The 17,538-nt window shown below is 40.3% G+C and overlaps 1 protein-coding gene across 6 annotated transcripts in view; it reads left to right on the top strand.

Annotated features, from left to right (window-relative positions):
* DGKB (diacylglycerol kinase beta) overlaps positions 1–17,538 on the top strand; it is a 298,387-nt gene that overhangs the window by 190,395 nt on the left and 90,454 nt on the right. For all 6 annotated transcript variants that reach the window (XM_079947902.1, XM_079947906.1, XM_079947903.1 and 3 more), the window contains one exon: positions 1,499–1,563. In XM_079947902.1, coding sequence (XP_079804028.1) covers positions 1,499–1,563 — 65 coding nt within the window. The remainder of the gene's footprint in view (positions 1–1,498; positions 1,564–17,538) is intronic.

Below are 17,538 nucleotides of genomic sequence, written 5' to 3'. Positions count from 1 at the left end.
TTATTTTCCCAAACTTTTTTAAAAAATACCACTTTTACTTCTGATTATTTTTAATAAATAATTTGCATTTTACTGATTTTTGCTTTTATTGGTTTAAGGGTTTTTAATACTATGTTAGTGTTGCTGTGAGTTTTCTTGAAGTCCTTTTAAATTGAAAGATGGGATATAAACATTATGAACACGTGTCGTTTGCTTAGATACTGGCTACTTCTGTTATAAATTAAATTTTACTAATTCGTTTAATTACCTGTGCCAAGCCATTTTGTCATTACTGATCTAATTTAAGTATCCCTTTGACAATAGAATATATTTATGCACATATATTATCTTAAAACAGGTATCAGGAAGTTAGCAATGACAGTAAAATTATATAAAGAATCATTTTAGTTGATACATTACTCTCAAGCCCACCTTTTAAATGCAGAGTCAATAGTTTTGCAATCCATTCTCTCAGCTCTTACTGCGCAACTTAGTAACAGAATAATGCTTTGTAATTTACATTGTTCAGAAACATTTCACTCGCTTACTAAAGGGTTTTATTTAAATGCTCACAGATCTAGGCTAAGCCTTTTTGCTTTTGTTGTCAGTACCTATTGTTACATTTATTGATGCTGCTTCTTATAAAATTATAGGCTGTAATGCTGTATAGGCTCACAACCCCATTTATGAAGCCCTTTCTCTGTTATGCTCTGAAGCCCCACTTTGCACCTGTTTTCATCTTGACACCCAGCGATGCCACTGGGCAACAGGGTGTTTGATGGACCAGCAGCATCTTCAAGATCAAGAGGTTTTCTGATAAAGGAGATGGCGCTTCTGTGGACAATAGCAACACACACTCACTCTACCTCTTGGTCTAGCCTGGTACTGGACCAGGCATCCATGATGGTCACAACCATGCGCCTAATTTCAGTTAATCTGACAACTGTGCTTTGCAAAAATGGAAGTTTCTGCTGATCCAAGTGTTCCTCATCCCTGCTAGAGAAGAAACCTTGCTTCCTTATGAACCATCATCAGAGGTCCTCCTCCTGGTGCCACCAGCTTGAGGGTCAAGCAGGAATAAAGCTTTTTTAGGGATGGCAGCCCGATTCTGGATCCCCTTCCTGAGGGATATTTACATAGTACCAATCCGGTTATATTTTAGGCACCAGGTTGAAACAAGTTTATTTGTTTCTCTCCTATCCCTTCTTGTGCCTTCATAATGTGCCCTGGGATTTAACAGTGGTTTGAATTTCGTTGCCACTTATGAGTTTTAGCGTGATTCATTATATTCTTATGGTGCACTTTATTATTATTATATGCAGAGAAGTTATTGTGATGCACATTTTGGCGACTTTATTTTGGAAGCTATTTTTCTTGAGTTTCGCTAATTTCAAATTTCCTAACTAAATTGTGCCCAGAGACTCTTTTGTCTCATATGGTTAAAAGAACCTCAACAATATTTTACAATATTTTGCATTTCAACAAAAATGAGATATCTGCTCTTCTTTTTCTCCCCTAGGATGCTTCGATTGCTCACAGGTTTCACATCATGCGAGAAAAACACCCAGAGAAGTTCAACAGCAGGTGAGACCCCTATACACATACACCTTACCTAGCAAGAGAGGCTGTTTTTTTTCCCCCAGATGGCGAAGAAGCATCTGCCATGACAAAGAAGGTTATGAATTTATCATGAATGGAATAGTGTCACTGGCCGCAACATCAGTACACCTTTCATTAAGGTGTGTCCTCACCAGCACTCTTGTCACTTTTCATTTCAGTTTCCCTCTCACTTCCCTGGAACAGATCTTTGCATGTACCCATTCACAAATATTGGCTTGTTTTCTTTTCCCCCTCCTCCTCCTGGAAATGTTGAAGTGGATTCTAATTCTTTTTAGTCCTTATAAATGGTATTGTGCCAACTTGGGAGGGAAAAAGAGAAGGATGGGATTTGAGTTAGGATTGTGAAATATCTGAGCTCCAGGATCATGAAATAATTGTGATCAGCTTCTTCTATAGAAATATGTATAGGTGACCAGCAAGACATCTCGGTGGATGCTGAGCTGCAATGGCACAGGATCTTCATAAAGGGTTAGGGGAGAGATTCAAGTTATTCAAGTCAGCAAGGGGAGGAGCAAGTGAAGTGTGTCCTTAGCAAGCAAAAACAGGTAGCTCTGTAAGAAAAAGGTACAGCTTGTGTGTGGAATAGACAACTCTGAGGATGTGAAGCACAAATGATGACAGATCCAGCATGCTTTCTTTGCGCTAGTATCGGTAGCAGATTGCGTCAAACACTTTCTGTCTATATGAACTTTTCACATATAGGGCTCCCCCCCCCCCGCCCCCCTTATAGTAAAATCAGTTGTTTTCCGATATTGTAACCGAAGTAGGTACCATTCTAAATAACAAACTGCTCTGGCATATAAAATGCTTGCCTCTCAAGACCAGCGTGATAGAGATGATGATGCACTGTGTGGTATTTGAAGATCCCTGAGTTGACACTTTGCCATTAGGCATTGCAGAACACTTATTAGGCAGCTGCAGCTGCGAATCCTTATGTTTTGCTTCTACTCACATACTTGTGGAGCCTCTTTCATACTCATCGCAAGAGCCACTGAATGCCGTTTTACAAATATAGTCCTGTCGTTAGGAATCCTAAAAAAAATGTGTGAAATCTGCAAAAAATGAAGCTTTACACAAGTTCCTCGGGACGGGTTGGGGGAGTTGTTCACATGAACTGTGCTCCAAAGGTTATTTATATAAATATAATATAAATTATATTAAAATTAAGTAATAATAATAATGTATTATTCATATCCCACACATCTGGTTGGGTTTCCCCATTTGGGGTGGGAGGTAGGTAGGAAGTGTTAATAAATACACATAGAGTTTCTCATTTGATTTTTTTTCTTTCCCCTATTTTTCATTGGGAAGTGGGTAGGGATTTTGTAACAGAAAGCATGATCCTTAAAAGTGCTGACTTGGCGGACTAGCCTACCTCCCCCAGTAGTCACAAATGCTATGGTGAATGAGAATTCTGAAGGATTCTTAGCATTTATGTAAGCAGGGTTTGATGCGTTAGACCTACGGGACCGCCTCGCCTGGTATGCCCCACAGAGGACCTTAAGGTCCATGAATAACCATAGTTTAGAGATTCCGGGCCCTAAGAAAGTCAGACTATCCTCCACCAGGGCCGGGGCCTTTTCAGTAATGGCTCTGGTGGAATGCTCTGTCCCATGAGACTAGGGCCCTTCAGGATTTAACCTCCTTCCATCGGGCCTGTAAGACCGAGCTATTCTACCTGGCCTTTAATTTGAATTCAGCCTGATCATTTATTTCCCTTCACTTCCCCCCCCTCCCCTTTTATGAAGATCACCCGCTCTGAGACCCCACAGCTAATTCTCCCCTGGCCTCTTCGCTGGCCCAAGTACTGTAGGACCAATTCAGCCAGCTAGCCCTGGGGATTATCTAAAGCTTATTTCCCCTAAATTTATTTTTGATTTTTGAATTTTATTGTTATTCATGTTTTTATACTTTATTTTATGCTCCTTTTATAATTTAAGTGTTTTAAATTTGTTGTTAGCTGCCCTGAGCCCAGTTTTTGAACCGGGAAGGGCAGGGTATAAATAAAATTTTATTATTATTATTATTATTATTATTATTATTATTATTATTGGACAAAAACAGGGGAGGCAAACCTCAGGCCCAGAGGACAAATGCACCTCACCAGGGGCACCAACTCTGAGCCCTTTTGCCCTGCCGCATATTGGGGGGGAGGGTCCAGGGCCCCAGTGTTCAAAGAGCACAGAGGTGAAACATGGAGCCAACCATGGCACAGCTCCAGTGGCTGGCTCCTTCCCCCAGGTTCGAATCAGCCTCCCACCAGTGGCAGTGCCAAGAGGAGGCGGAAGAAGAGGAGCTGCCAGCCATTGAAACCACACAGTTGCCATGTTCTTGGCTCCTTCTGACACCCTGGTGTCCCGCGTGAGACGTTGCGCCCCCCCCATGGCCCTCACAAGCTGGCACCTCTGCACCTCGTACCCCTGCCAGCCTCTCTATCTTGCTTTCAGCTCTGTCCGCCAGTCGTGCTACTCTCCACAGGCCACACTCCTTGCTGGCACTGCTCCAGGCTCTTCTTAAGAGCTTCTGTCTGGTTGGAATGTATCTTTGAACTGTGACAATTCCTCCTTGCTTGCATGGTTGGATATGTGTTTGTGGAATCCCTTTCTGTGGCCCTGCCCACTTTCGCCATGCTCTTCACTGGCATGCTGCTCCTGGGATATTTCCCTTGATTCTCCGAGTCAGTTTAGTTGTTGAGCTGGTTTGGGGGATTTAAATGGCCTTTGCCACCCTATTTGGGAACCAAGACTTCCCCTTTCCATATTAGTCTAGGCATAGGCAAACTCTCCAGATGTTTGGAACTACAATTCCTATCATCCCTGACCATTGGTCCTGTTAGCTAGGGATGGTGGGAATTGTAGTCCCAAACATTTGGGGGGCCGGAGTTTGCCTATGCCTGATCTAGAAGCCGTGTCCCTGATGCTCCTGGCTTCTGAAGTGAAGTGGAATAGGACTTTCTCACTGGAGGGAGCATAATCTATAGTGCATAGGAAACTCCTTCTCAGCTTCCATAGGCACATTAAGACCTTCCTTTTTAGGAGAATCTTGGAAGAGGAGGTAGTTTTAGAAGACATCTGAAGGCAGCCCTGTTTAGGGAAGTTTTTAATGTTTTATTCTGTTTTTAGTGTTCTGTTGGGAGTTGCCCAGAATGACTGGGGAAACCCAGCCAGGTGGGTTGTTGTCTTTGCTGGTAGTTGCTGTTGCTTGTTAACATGCTCACTATTTTAACATTCCAGTGGTTGCTCTTTTTACTGTTTTCATTGAGCTTTCATTGTTAACCAACTGGGAGGCCTACATTCAAGCAGTGTATAATGACATTAAATAATTAAATTAATGAATAGATGTTTTATGAGATACATGAAGAAGCCAGATGGACAAAGAATCTGAAGTACGGCAAATGGGTGTGGTTTCTGAAGCAGCTGTAGATGAAGCTGAAATTGTGGTGATACAAGGTTTTTGGGACTATAAGAACATGTTCCTTGAAGTCTAGCACCACCCATGTGGAACTGTATACTGTTATAAGTTCCTGTTTTACAGTGGCACATCTCCAAAATGGTTCTCTCAAGAATGATTCTATAACAAGAATGCAGCTTTGGGCTAGCCAAGGTCAGTCTAAGTGCCTGCAGAGACAAATGGCAGGAGCTATCAAACACTTGGCAAATGCAGGATTTCTAGCCTCTTAATAGTGAAGCTGGTTTATTAGGGTCCTGCTGCATATTTTCAGCAGTTGGCAATTATAAGTTATAAAAAGCTCAGCTAATCATATGGTTTCGGCTCAGATTTCATGTCACAATAAATCATATGCCATTAATAACATCCGCTAGCCGTCTCACCTTGAAATTCATCTATATTTCAAAGAACCTGATGCCTCTAACATTATCTTAAGGAAATTAATTGCAAAAATATATAGTCTTACTCCTTATACTCTTTGCTGTGTAGATACTTGAAGAATTTGAGTGGAAAATCATCTAGTACTGGGATAATTCCCATCATGAAAGGTTGTGCAAAATAACTGTCAAAGTTTAATTTGCTGTGCAACTAATATATTATGTTTGCCTATTGTGAAGACACTTCTTATGTAAAAGCACTTTAAAGAAGAGAACAGAGTCTATGCACTCTCTGGCTTGGTTCTCACATCACACCAAGCCAAACCATGGCTTAGTGTGAATGTGCAAAAAAATCTGGGCTCTGGGAGAGGAGTTTGCAGTTGCTTTATTCCTCACCTATCATTTTGGTACTGTGCTTCATTGAGCCAAACCACAGGCTGGCATGGCATGTCATCTGAACCCAGGCTTGTGGTTAAGGTCTCCTGGACAAACCATGAGCCAGAAACCAGACCTTGCTTACAGCTTGTGGTTTGTCTGGAGAGCCATGAGCCTTGGTTCGGATGACATGCTAAGCCAAACTATGCCTTAGCTTAGCACAGTGTAGCAGTAGAACAACTAGGGTGGAGTGAAGCGGCTCAGTTTTTTTCTCTGGAAACCTGCATACTTGTGCATTTGTGCTAAGCTATGGTTTAGCTTAGTGTGATGTGTGAACCAGGCGTCTGTTGTGGATGAACATTCCCATCAGGTAAAGCTCATCCTGTTACTCATGCTGAAAGACCCAAAACATTTTATAGAAACAAATGTCACCTTCTGAACTCTTGTTATGATGAAGAAATACAGCACCCCAAATGTAAATGCATCATCTTGGAACTAATCAAACTTGCTTCTAAGTTAGTAAAATGGCAGGCAGAGTCTGAAACTCTTTGCCTTCTGATTTTTCTCCTATGTAGCTGATTGTTGCGGTCTTGACATTTTCTGTCTGTCAGTGTAATTATGGCCCTGTTTGGTGCCAATATCTGCCACTTAACATCTGCTGACAGACTCACTTCATAACACCATATACTTAACCATCTTGGATGCCACATGCATAAAGTCATCTACTAAAATATACATAAAGTATGATAAAGTCTCTGAGCCACGAGTATGGAATTTAACTTTAGAGGAGAAGAAAAAGATAAGACAAACGGTACCTACATCATCATCCTGACTAGGTTCCATGTTTTGAAGTAAACCTTATTCTGTGTTATATATCCTTCTAGTACTAAGGTAGATGAGGCCTTGGACTTAATAGTGTTGCTTCAGAGTTTAGGGCTGGCCTGTGCAGCAATAATTTTCATGGAGCGCAATTAGTGCCTGTGATCCTAGAAGACATGCATCTTGCATTTTATGGTGTTTCTAAGATGTTGCCTTCTTAGTTTGTGATTTTAACAGGAAAATGTCAACCATTATTCATTTCCATGGATAGCGCCAATCAGGTTGTATGCATGAACCACCATGGTACAAGTTCAGTCCGGTGTCCACTTTTGGCATGTCACTTGACTAGAATTAACTCCCCCCCCCCTGCTTTTTGCTAGTATGTAGCAGCATAACAAACTCTGTATTGTGCTTGTGCTGGACCATGAACGTTGTGAACCCTGACTTAAGGAAAATGGTGTTCTCTATTTCCTCTGTTTCTTTTAAAAAACACACATATCTAGCTGTTTGGTTTTGTTAAAGGCTTTAAAACAAACAAAAAACAGTAGTGGTAGATATTTGTACTCGTAACACCATGGCCCATTGTTTAGCTATGCAAAAAAGTGCGAAGGGTGAACATGGCCCACAAATATTGGTGCACCAGTCAATTATATTTAAATAGTCTAGAGAACATAAATAGCACGCAGGCCTGTACTCACCCATTCGAAACCACTCATACATATTCCAGGCCATTAATGCAGTTTCTGTTGAAATCAGCTGAAGTTTTTAATACAGCTGGAGACTCACCTGTTTGTCCACCTTAACTTTAGGAGTTACTTATGAAAAAAATCTAAGAAGGGATAGAAAATTAAACCTATAGCTTTAAGCTATTCTTCCTTGGGGGAATGGTGATGCTTCTTAATCTCTAGAACAAGACCAGAATTATTGTGTCGGTGACTGCCTTTCAGTGTACCCTTGAAATAATAGATGTCAGCTTGACAGGGCTCTGCTGTCAGCATAGGAGAATCACAGTCTGCACCACAGGCTGACAAATCCAGGCACTCTTTAATGTTAAGCATCTTTCCCTGCTGAGTTGAAAAATTGCCCAGCATACACTCTGCAAGTACAAACTGTTGATTCAAAACAGATCCATATGCTATAGGCCAATGTCAATAAAATCTAATTTTCTTCAAAAGATGTCAGGCAGGCAACATATTTTCATTACATGGATTACTTTGAGTACTTCAGAGTCGCCGTCCCCATACCCTGCACAGTTAACCCAGGATGTTGAAGTGTCAACTGTGTATCGTCTTATTCATTAAATCAATGGCCATTCAGTAGCCATTTATTTAATGGGCATGCAAAACCTTTTGGCTTGGCTTAGAAGTAAGCTTAACAGCTACCAGATTTTGAGAGAATTAACTTGGTTTATTCCAATTTCATTCGAGCCCAGTCAAACTTGTCCATCAGTACTACCATCTATTTAGTACTACCTAAATTTAGTATTACCTAAATAAAAGGGCATAAGTGCCATCAGTGGACCACAAAGGACGAGCATTTCCCACCCATTTGCATCAACACAGCACTTTTTCAGTATACTAATCTTTAGCTTATACACAGCCTGTAGAAATTTAGAATCTGAAAAACTGGGGAAACCTTAAGTTTACTTTATTTTCCACGGTCCTCCTTATACAGACAGATCAGAGCCTGATTTTAACATGTAAATTCCTGCTTTTTGCAAAGCATTTTTGTTTATAGAGCTGTCCACAGAGACAAAAACACATTATCTAGCATGTCATCATTCTTATACTCTTCCCCCTTGCCTTTAAGCAGAAGAATGAAGTGGAGGCGGCTAATGCATAGCCTTTTAGAAAGTGTATCTTCAACATTTTAGAAACCATTTTTCAGTTCCTGCTTGTGACAATTCATTTGAATTGCTTGTGTTGTTTCTTAACATGTATCACTTTTATGCAAATAAAACTTTGTTTTGACTTGATCACAGTTTGCATTTTTAGAAGTAGTATCATTCAGTCATATTGTTTTTCATGCCTTTGCATTAGGATGCTCGCATAACTAAACACATTTACATCTCATTCTTCAAAGTAGAGGATTGTGTTTGTGATACAGAACATTATCGAGATTGCAGACTTCCAGTGTAATTCACCATCTCCTTAAACAATTGTACTAGTATTTAAACTGGCTTATTCCCATTGAACTGTTTAGTCTGCTGCTGCTGTTGTTGCAACTGCTGTGGCACAAATAAAGCATTTCCTTATCCCTGACAAGCATGATGAAGCTGCCCCACTTGTCTTCAAACACATCTATCATACCTTGTTACTGTGTTTTGCCATTGCAATCTTGTCGGGTACTAACTAAAGGGACATAGCTAGTCTAAGGAATTCTGGGCTGAGATGCAATAGGTCCTCTTCTGACCTCATGAAACCTTTGTCACCTCAACCCCCCAAAAATCTATGCCATGTGGCTTCTTCCTCAATCTACAGACATCAAAGCTGAATCACTGAAGTGGCACATGCACAAGTTTTTTATCCTAACTTCACGATGCACTTGCACATATATTCATAGGGATTAATAAAGCAGTGCCCATGAACTCATACACTAGCCCATGTACACCAGTGAGGCAGGATAAAAGACAAAAACATGGATGAAACACAGTGCAGGTGGATTGCATGTTAAGACTTATTTTTGCATTGTGTTTTATCAATACATAGACATGTACATTAGGCAGAAGGGTGGAAAGATGAGAACGCATCGTTTCCGTAAGAATGGAATACAGTGGTACCTCGGGTTAAGAACTTAATTCGTTCTGGAGGTCCGTACTTAACCTGAAACTGTTCTTAACCTGAAGCACCACTTTAGCTAATGGGGCCTTCTGCTGCCACTGTGCTGGCACTGCACGATTTCTGTTCTTATCCTGAAGCAAAGTTCTTAACCCGAGGTAACATTTCTGGGTCAGTGGAGTCTGTAACCTGAAGCTTATGTAACCCAAGGTACCACTGTATTCGGCACAATGTCTTGCTAAGAAGAGTAATTCAAGGCTGCGACAGAATATATCTTCTTTTCCCATAGTCTGAAAAATTGGCTTTGCTAAAATCTTCAGACATCAGTTTTAATAACAAAACCTCTTGTCCGGTTGTAATATCCGGGCTCCATTATAAGTGACATATTGCTTCCATTTTATGACTTTCTGAAGAGTTTGCAACTACTCAGAGATAGCAAACTGTTAAATAGTTTCAATGTTGACCAAATAGTTACAATTTTTTGTATTCAATAAGCATTACTTGTATCATTTACTATCATATCCTGTCATTCACTGCTTGGTAAACTGCTTTCTTCCTTTTGTTTTACATGCTAAAAGAAGCTTGTGGTCATCTCATTTTAAAAAATTTGTTTGCTTTAGAAGACTAATTAGCTTTGCTAGATTTGACAAATCTGCCATTCAGTCTTTTCTAGAGTAATCATAGTCACTCTAGCAATAGCAACTTCAGATTGAGAAGCAAAGTATACTGCTTCTACTGTATATTTATTGAAAAGATTAGGGAGCTTGAGGAATTTGAACTTTGTAGATTCCTGTGCGAAATAACCTGAATCACACTTCTTGAACCAACGTGTGGATAAACTTAACTCTCCACGTTCCACTCCAGATTTTGCACTTCTGTTAAAAGGTACATTTAAATAAAGAGGTGTTACTGTTTTTCAGCAGGATGGAATTATGCAAAAGTGTCACAGACAGGAAGTAGATGTGTTCATTCTTCAGTAAAATGTTGTTTCCTGAATAAAGCACTGTTGACCTTCTTAACATACAGAATTGTGTTTTGCCATGGTTCTTCTGGAGTGGCTCCCACATATACTAAACCATGTGCAGAGGAATAAATGCATCTAGCACACTGTGGCATATACACAGCATTCATGCATTACATCTGCCACCTGCATCAAAATTACTCTTTCAAGGACTGCCCCTACTTAAACCTGCTCTATCTTTGCAGAGATCAAAACAACATTTGCATCATTTAGGATATTTGAGTTAATTAATCTTCATCTGTTGAAATGAATATGATCTGCAGAAGTTAGTAGAGCTTCCATCTTTGCTGGTTCTTATTTGACTAGACATTCAACCTTAAAGGAAATCACTTCTGTTTCTCAGCCTCCACATTTGATCTCTAACCCTAAGAAGAAGAGTTCTGGAATTGTTGCCAGGTTCCAGACTATTTGTGTGTTGAAGCTAAAAAACTACCCCCCCCCATTTAAATAACCATTAGGTATATTAATTTTACTTGGCCCAATATTTTTATGGTTTCTTTGGTCTTGTTAAATTTAATCTGTTATTTATTTTTACCCAGTGTCCCTTATTATATCCTCATGTGCATAATTCCAGTTCACAGGCTTGGTGAAAACAGCAACCCTCCCCAGCAGATCTTGCCCCAGTGAGGCAGTTGCAAGGACTGAAGATCCCCACCTTCCCATGGTTCCTTCCCAAGCAATCTGAGCTTCCTTTGTCTTGCCTGCCTCTGCTGTGCCCTCTTCATACATACCTCTGTGGGTTCTGGGAAGCTGGGGGGGGGAGTGCAGGAGAAGAGGCCTCATCTCTGCCTCTTGGCCCCCCTCTTCTTCAGCCTCCACTTCTGCCTCTGATTCTGGGCTGCAGTCTGCCACAGACTCTTCCTGCTCACTAAACCCTGTTACTTCTTCAGCTTCCCACACATCCTCCTCCCAGTTTGCTCCCTCTGGCCACTCGTCATCATCCCACCACCAATTTCCTGACTCTGAACTTTCTTCCCTTGGGGGGTTGCCCAGCTGATGCCGCCCCCCCCCCCCACTCTTCTGCATCCAGCCAGTCCATGGCAGCTCCTTAACTTCCTTGAACTCCCCTTTTGTTCTGACTTTCTCCCCCTCCTCATTCCTCTCGCTTCTTCTGTTCCTTTAACAGACTTTAGTGTCATGCGAAATAATAAAGGCTGAAGGTTTCAAGTATGAGCCAGGATTTCAGATTTTATTATAAAGTTAAATCAATAGCTACTTAATGCCCTTGGTTTAGTGTTTTAATAAAATAAAATAAAAACTGACAAGCTGACAGACCTGCAGGAAAATGCTGTTAAACCATGTCTGTTGCATGAAATTTAAAGTCTCTCTCTATTTGAGTAGTATTTTCTTCAATACATTATGTCCTTTGACAACTTAGGACAGAGATCCACCCCCTATAAACTTTGAAGAAATTCCACTGAAGTCAGTGAGCTTGAGGATCCTGAAGTGCATTTTTTTAGTGTGTATTCTTTAGCATTTTTCTATGAACTAACAAAAGCTTGCTTCACGCTTGAAAAAACTCTGGCACACATGTCAGTAACCGATATGACCATATACTGTGCAAGGGTGCAGCAAGGAACAAGTGACATATATCTCTTTTGGAGACAATATTAGATTTTCTCATGGAGGTAATTTTACAGAAATGCCTTTGCACATAAATGAGAATGTAAACATGCCATGTGCACGCTTTTGCCATCTCAAAGGAAAGGTATTGAGCAGTCCGTAGCATGCTATTTGCAATTCAATATAGAACGTGACTGCCTCTTTAGCAGTATAGTAGGAATATTTGTATTTGTCAGAAAGGGTTTTGTGGTGGATATGTCTCTAGTCTAGAGCAAGACTGGGGAACCTGAGCCATCTAAATGGTGTTGGACTCCCAACTCTCAAGAGTCCTGAACCTTGATTATGGTGGCTGGGGTTGATGGAAGTTGAAGTCCAGAAACATTGCGAGGACAACAGGTTCTCTATACCTGAGCTAGAGCTACTTAGGCATGTGGCCAATAGACTTTATTATTATGGCCTAAGGAAGGGATGCGGGTGGTGCTGTGGGTTAAACCACAGAGCCTAGGACTTGCCGATCAGAAGGTCGGCAGTTCGAATCCTCGTGACGGGGTGAGCTCCCATTGCTCGGTCCCTGCTCCTGCCAACCTAGCAGTTTGAAAGCACATCAAAGTGCAAGTGGATAAATAGGTTCCTTCAGAGAATACCTTCTCTGGCGGGAAGGTAAACAGCGTTTCCGTGCGCTGCTCTGGTTCGCCAGAAGTGGTTTAGTCATGCTGGCCACATGACCCAGAAGCTGTCTGCGGACAAACGCCGGCTCCCTCGGCCAGTAAAGCGAGATGAGCACCGCAACCCCAGAGTTGTCCGCGACTGGACCTTTACCTTTTTATGCCTGTTGCAAGTACAAGGAAGTAAGGGGCCCTTCCAGTGGTCTGAAACAGCACGGTCCTGATGTTTGAACCATACCAGCTTAGTTTTCTTTGGTGCAACGAGGAGCTCCTCCTCCTCCTCTTCCATAATGTGAAAAACCAAGGGCCATAGTAAGTTGGTGCCTCTTAAGTAACCGACAAAAGGTGTAAAACATCGGTGCCAAATGTACATCTGTGAAAAAGCAGTTTAACAATTTTGGAGCCAAAACAGAGCAGGAGTGTAATGGAAGGAGAGCTGACCTCTTTTTCCCCCCTCCAAGGAGGCTGATATGGGACTAAAGGCATTAGGCTTTAGGCTTCCTGGGGATCTTCCCATCTTCCTTGTTTACTATTTCTGCTACAAGTTGGCATTACATATTGATGTTTGTTCACATTCACTGGTTGCAGTTAACATGGCAGGTCACAATTTGGGTTAAAGGAGCGTTTCTCCCTCTCTTGTTGCTTTATTAGATCAACATTTTTAGATGAGAATTCCTCCTTCTATTTTCTTGTTTATCATAATTTAAAAAGGTGTGATGTGGCCCATTCTGGCTGCAAGCCCTGCAAGGTCACACCTTCATCCTTCTCCTCCTTCTCCTCCTCTTCCTTCTTCTTCTTCTTCTTGAAGGGATGGGGCAGGAAAGGTGGACAATTGACCCTGCACTCTGTCAGAGCAGGGTATTATACTTGGTTAGGTCATTTCTAGCCTGTGGAGAGAGACAGAAGAAGCTGGGAGAAAGTGTGCTGGAAATCTGCTGACTGCCAGACGTGTAAATTATGTCTCTTGGGAGATCCCTTTTTTACTACTATGTTAGGCATAGAGGATTGGATTCTGCCTTCTGTCCCTGTTATACCTATGTGGCCTTAATATTACAGTGTGAAGACTGGTGCTGAGAATAGCAAGGATCAGAGAGAGCTATCTGTTGCCCCATTTTCACACAATGAAATGAGATATTTTTGAGAATTTCATTTACAAAGGGATAATGGTTATACTCTCTATAAGCATAACTTTTAGGAATGTGCCTACACCTGTTGCAAAGCAATTGGCTCTAATGAAACATCCTTCACTCAATGGAATTCCTGATTCCTTTGAGCTTCGTGTTTTTCACCTTTTATTGCAAGACATGGCAATAATCCTCACTTTAAAAACAACAAAGTGTAACCGGCAAAAAGCCCCACCTATTTTAAAATATGCTTCCTTGGGGGCAAGTATGATCTTGTCGGCATCTATAAGTAACATTTGAATCTAAACAAATTTTTGATTTTGCAAACTAGGTTCACTTTGCATTTTACACATTATGGTGTTCCAGAAGCTTCATATTGACATAATGAATAAATGAGAAAGACAGACAATATTCTAATGTCCTGGAAAAAAAAGTATGTTTACTCATGCACGTTTATATTATTATGTTACTTTATTTATTTATTTTCCTGTGGAGAGGGGAGAAATCTAGAAATGATGGAGAGTTGGCTTCTTGTGGTTCTGAGGAATAGAACAGTCATATATTACATTATAATAGAAAAGTTTGGAAAGGTTTTATGTAGCCTAACGAACATGATGGTTTGCGCTGATTAAAGCAGAGAGAAATGTCTTAAAATGTATACCATTATATGTAGCGGTGCCATTTGATGTAGCATGGAGACGAGATGAAGTTGTTTGAAAGTGCAATATACAGTTTGATCTCCAAAGCTCATTAGAATACCTGGAAGAAAGACCACCCAGGATTCTCTGCTAAGTTCGTGGTGGGGATGCAATCATAAATGTGAAATGTTTTGGGGAAACTGAGAAGATTAACATTTCAATATATGTTCACACTTGGTTATAATTACCTTTTTATAATAGCTTAATACACCGTATTTGACAGGATTTCACATATATTTTATAATTGGGTATGAAGCCACCTTAAAGTGATAAGTGTAGTCTATCATGAATGTACCTTGAAATGTTACTCATCAGATCTCCAAAAATGTTTCACTCTTGGACTTTTACGCTATTCTTCTTTCAATGACCAAATAACTCTTGTACTGGGATCTGCCTAATGTAAAGTCTTTTAAAGGGGCATGTGCCAAAATTATATGTGTACTCTTAACTCTTGAAGTGGTGTTGACATATAATGTGCTTGAACGTCTCTGAATCCAAAATGTAGCATGCAGTGCCAACTGAAGCTTAAATGTCAGCAAGGGACATTTGTTGTGGACTGGATACAATTGGGTGTAGATCAGTGATGGCCAAACTTGGTCCTCCATTGGACCTACAATTCCCATCATCCCTGACCACTGGTCCTGTTAGCTAGGGATGATGGGAGTTGTAGTCCCAAAACAGCTGGAGGGACAAGTTTGCCCATCGCTGGTGTAGGTGAAGCTCACAGAATGGCCTTTTCTCCCCATCATTGTGAGGCAATATGAGAAGAATTGTGCTGTGGAAATGTTTTGTAGATTATTAGTAATTATATCTTGTTTAGAATTGCCATTAGCACTAATGTTGCATCAATTATGTTCAAGAGAAGAGTTTTAGCCTTCAAGTCTATAGCCAATTTTTCTTCACTCACCATTTTAAAAATGCATTATCCACTGAATAATGCTGAGTACACACTACAGAAAGAAATATTTTTAGCGTGTGCTAAATTGCAGTTAAATGTAATGTAAAATACATACAGAACATTTTCTCCTTTACAGGTTTAGGAGGAAAATAGCCTTAATTAGTATTTAATGGTTAATACTTAATAAACCATTAAAATGTTGCAATATTAATTTTAAGTTGCAGTTGTAGTGAGGACCTTCAGACACATGGGGTGAAGGGAACTGGTAGCGTCCTTAATATAATGAAACTTAACAATTTTATTTGTAAAGAAAAACATTATTTAATAAAATGACAAGCTGTCCCACTGTACGATACACTAATTTGCTTTTAAAACTCTGCCTTGTACTCTATAAGAAGGTGATAATTAGGTTTGCAGATTAGAATAGCTTAATCAGACCACTTGTCTAGATGCTTGTTAAAGTACATTTTCCCCTTCATATAAGCCTCCTAATAATTAAAACCAATGTTTAAAAGTCACTCGTTTTCAGCATCATTTTTAGAACAAAAAACCCCCCTAATAATATGCCGTGCCATTCTTAAGCTTATAAAACTCTTTAAAAGGTTAATATTTGAAAAAGAATATGAGAAGTGATTAAGTGATAAGTTTAGGCATTGCAATTAGATTGGTAGAGCACCTATAATATAAAGCAGTACTCATTCATATCCTGATTTAATTTCTTTCACTGCCATTATTAGTTGTTCCACTTAACCTTTTTTATATAAAAAAATCACATAAAATTATCTTGCATGAGTAAATTAATACTCATTTTTTGATGTCTCTGCACATGTGAAATGTTGTACCAATATATATGTATGTATCACCAGTTTTCTAATTTTAAACAAAGCTGAAAGGGACAGTCGGTGAATCATTGCATGTTAAGTCAGTACAGGCAGTGTACCTGATTGCAGTACAAATAAAGCCAATAGATAAAATAACAATGAATGTGCAATGAATAGTTCAAGTCTAAACAATTTTAGGTTTCTCTGCTTGTCACAGGATTAGAGCTGCATCTACTGCTTTCTGAGTTTCTTCTTAAAAAGAAACCCAAGTCAATTTCCTATACTTTGTATTTTCACAGCATTAAATACTTCTTTACTTGAGTCCAGGAAGGTGGTTGTTGTTGTTTTTAAATGTGAAGTAGACCGACTCAGTTCACTTCAGTGAATAGTTTTGTGTACTCTGAGCACCTACAGACATGTTTTGCTGCTGCTTCTTTTTGGAAAAGACACAAAATTGGTTTCCCACAAAAGGAAATCTCTCAGCAGGAAATACTTTATAGTGAAGACTTCCTAGTATGCCAGAGTTTCTTTATAAAGTCACCATGTTTCTATTCTGATGTTAGATGTTAGATTCGTAACACATTCCTGGGAGGCCAGGAAGGTCTTGAATCAGTGTCTGAGAGTGGTGATGGATTGGATGTCGGCTAACAAATTGAGGCTTCATCCGGACAAGACAAAACTGCTCTTGCTCAGTAGAACTGCTTTGTTTTGATCAAAAAATCAGGTGTACAGGCTTTTGTGTGTGTGTGTGTGTGTGTTTACACCCAGTCTTGCTCCTGGATGATCAGGCACAGCTGTGGCCAGGAGTCCTTTTGTACACCTCAAGCTGGTGTGCTAACTTCCTCCAGTCCTAGAGGAATCATATTTTGCCACAGTCGTATTTTGCCTTAGTTTCACCAGGATTCAATTGCTTAATGTGCTTGAAATGGGGGTTGCCTTTGAGTATTACAGTGGTACCTCGGGTTACAAACGCTTCAGGTTACAATCGCTTCAGGTTACAAACTCCGCTAAGCCGGAAGTAGTACCTCGGGTTGAGAACTCTGCCCCAGGGTGAGAATAGTAATCGCGTGCCAGTGGCACGGCGGCAGCAGGAGGCCTCATTAGCGAAAGCGCGCCTCAGGTTAAGAACGGTTTCGGGTTAAGAATGGACCTCTGGAACGAATTAAGTTCGTAACCCGAGGTACCACTGTGCTTGGAAACTTCTGCTAATACAGCCAAAGTTCTGAAGGAAGTCGGCATACATTGTTGTCCTTCTCACAATTTAATCCACACAAGAGCCTTGTAGTAGTAGTTGTAGTATTAGTAGTAACAGGCAGTTTCCAACACAAGTAAAAAAACATAATAAAACACCAAA

Source organism: Podarcis cretensis (assembly GCF_951804945.1).
Source record: "Podarcis cretensis genome assembly, chromosome: 12".
NCBI lineage: Eukaryota > Metazoa > Chordata > Lepidosauria > Squamata > Lacertidae > Podarcis > Podarcis cretensis.
The sequence above is the reverse complement of the archived record's forward strand: the minus strand, read 5'-3'. Positions and strand labels throughout refer to the sequence as shown.